The sequence below is a fragment of the Triticum urartu genome, chromosome 7A (assembly GCF_056163025.1).
Source record: "Triticum urartu cultivar PI428250 chromosome 7A, HENAU_Tu73, whole genome shotgun sequence".
NCBI classification, from domain to species: Eukaryota; Viridiplantae; Streptophyta; class Magnoliopsida; order Poales; family Poaceae; genus Triticum; species Triticum urartu.
Window position 1 is genome coordinate 700,013,346 of NC_141879.1, and position 2,718 is coordinate 700,016,063.

General features: G+C 50.0%; 1 protein-coding gene across 1 annotated transcript; it reads right to left on the reverse strand.

Annotated features, from left to right (window-relative positions):
* Positions 1 to 644: 644 nt before the first annotated feature.
* LOC125519380 (F-box protein At5g49610-like) lies at positions 645 to 1,983 on the reverse strand. Its single transcript, XM_048684207.2, has one exon. The coding sequence runs from the start codon at positions 1,981 to 1,983 to the stop codon at positions 748 to 750; it is 1,236 nt and encodes a 411-aa protein (XP_048540164.1). The 3' UTR covers positions 645 to 747.
* Positions 1,984 to 2,718: the final 735 nt, after the last annotated feature.

Sequence of the window (2,718 nt, forward strand, 5' to 3'; positions counted from 1 at the left end):
TTATGCTCACACAAATAAGACAATTTATGTTATACAACACAAAAAGATGAAGACAAAGAGGCTAAAATATTAGCAACCAATAGATAAATATATATACCAAGTCTAGTGTATATGGACATTTTCAAAAATGGATGATCAAAATAGGCCACAATTGTGTTTAACTCTTCCGTGGTACTGCCATTCAATTCGCCCGGTCAGTGATTCACTCATTAGGTTGCCTTTAACTGTCATCACATACTACAAGTTACAAAAAAGATCTTTTACCCGGACTGGACAGTGATGAACCTACAACAAAGTACATTCATCGCAGGAGTTATGACCACCAAATTGGATACTGAACAACAAGGGTCAAACAACCAGCATATGGAAATATTTGAACAGCTAAAAGTGTCATATCTCTGACAAAAGTATTGACTCAAATTATCGCATAAAGTAAGATGAACTTCTCATCTGAATGAGTGTTTGTTTGTTCGTGCGTCTTAATTAACCCTGAAAACAGAAGGTAACTTTGGGCACAGGAAAAGTAGAAAAGTTTTAATAGTAGCATAGATACTCCATAGTTCAAAACATTCATTTCACGTTCAAGACATAAGCACAAACTGATGACAAAAGAGGTGCCCCTGCAACCATCCAAAATGCCCAGTTCTACAAGTGTCAGTAATAATAATTTAGAGAAACTTGGAGCAAAACACATGACTCTTATAGGATAGCAATAGCATAGATAGATAATCCCAAGGGCATAGCAAATCAAGAGCTGAACATCCATGCATACTCCCAAGGTGCAGGCTCATCTTCTTTTTCCATCTCACCTCCCGGAATGGGAATAATGCTCTCTTGAAGGCGATGGGGAGTAAGCTCCATACGACACTGTCGCTTCCCAATCTTCGCCATCCTTAAGAACTTTCCATTAGTGTCGCAATGCAGCACGTGTTTAGCATTGAACTGAATCAGCAACTCACGCTCGTCGAGCATAGTCATCGCGCTGACATATTCCACCATCGTCGAATCAAGTGGGTGTTTCTTTATCTTTCCCTTTTCCTTCTTCAGATCAGGAGTTAAATCAAGTGGCCGTGATGACTCGATCACCGACACGTCAATCCGGAACTTGAACGTCCAATTTTCCGCCTCGTAGTCCTGCATCACCCAAACACCCATAGCAGTGCCGTGGCGGTCGACACTACACAATGCAAGATTTCCCTCCATGTCGAACAGCTTGTCGAAATGGCCTGGCTGGATGGGAAGGTGCATCCACCGGAACGACTCGGCTTCCGTGTCGAACACAATGATCTCCCCCATGCCGGCGGCGCAACATCTCCGTAACCAATGCAGATTGTCGCGTTGGCGGACCGGCGGATGAACTTCAGAATAGTGGTTGTTCCGGGGCAGTCCCTCGAGCAGTGCCTGTTCTAGGCGTGGCGTCGGCAGTGTGACCCTGATGGCTCTCGACTCGTTGTCTCCCACTGTGAGGACGTGCAACGTTATCGCGTTCCTGTCCTGCAGCTTCATACACGAGGACCAGAGCACCCTGTACTCCCCGGTTGAATCATGCCGGTAGAGGCCGAGTATGCCGTAGCGCGGAGGAGAATTTGGGGGCTGCGGCAGAGGAGCCCGCCGGCGGGTGGCCGGGTTGCTGATGTGGAACCGGCATCCCTGGGAGAAGACGAGGAGCCCGCCGCTGGCGGCGTGGAGGCAGATGCGGTCGTTGTCTGTGGCGTGCGGGAGAAAGGGCCAGAGCTGCTCGTCGGAGGCGGCTCCGTCGCGGAGCACGACGAAGCGGGAGGGGCGGCCGTCGACGATGGGGAGCGACGGCTGGCGGCGGTGGTGCTCGAGCGTGAACTCGGGCGTGGAGGTGGCGCTGCGCCATGACCTGCGCACGGCCCGGCAGCGGCCCACGTCCTTGGGCGGCAGTCGGGCGAGTATCTTGTCGACGGTGATTTCGGCGGGCAGGTCTTCCAGCACGGTCGCGCCCCTCCTGTCCGGCATCGTCGTCGTCGAGTCCGGTGAACTACACGAATCAGCGGGTCTGTCAGTACAAAGGAAAAACCAATGGAGCGTCACGCCGGCACCACTGCTTCGGCCGAGACAAACACAAGGAATGAGACAGTGTCACGGTAGTTTGAGATCAGAAAAACGAAGTGACGAACTGGAGAGAGAGAGAGAGAGAGACGCGCGGAGCTTCTGACCTGCGTCGGGGAAGAAGGCGCTCCGGCGCCGGCTTGCTCCCCGTGGGATTGGCTGAGCGGCGGGAAAAGGAAGGCGAGAATTTCCGGCTCGCGGGAAGGAGGAAATTGATAATGACAGGCTTGGTTGCCGGGCCGGTGGGGTCGAGCCGGTTGCCATTCTTCGTGCGCGACATCCGAGAGGTCGCTTCGGTCGCCTCGGGTAAACAACCGTATGACCATTTTTTCTCTTTTTTTTGAGCGATTTTTTCCTGTTTTTTGAACACCCGATCAAGGTTTTGGATGCTAAATAAGCAAATTTTCTCGCGGGTGGGCGATATTCCCGGTAACCACGGTTACCGAGAAATACCGAACAAATTTCGGATGAAATTTACAATTGAATTTTGAATTCAAACAATTTTAAATTAGATATAATAATATCTTGAACTAATGCCATTCACAAAAGAGGTAGTAGCTCAGTGGTACGTCAACTATGTGCGCGAGTTCTGTTGAGGTCGTGAATTTGATTCTTTTGGCCGTCATTTTTCACGTTTTTTTA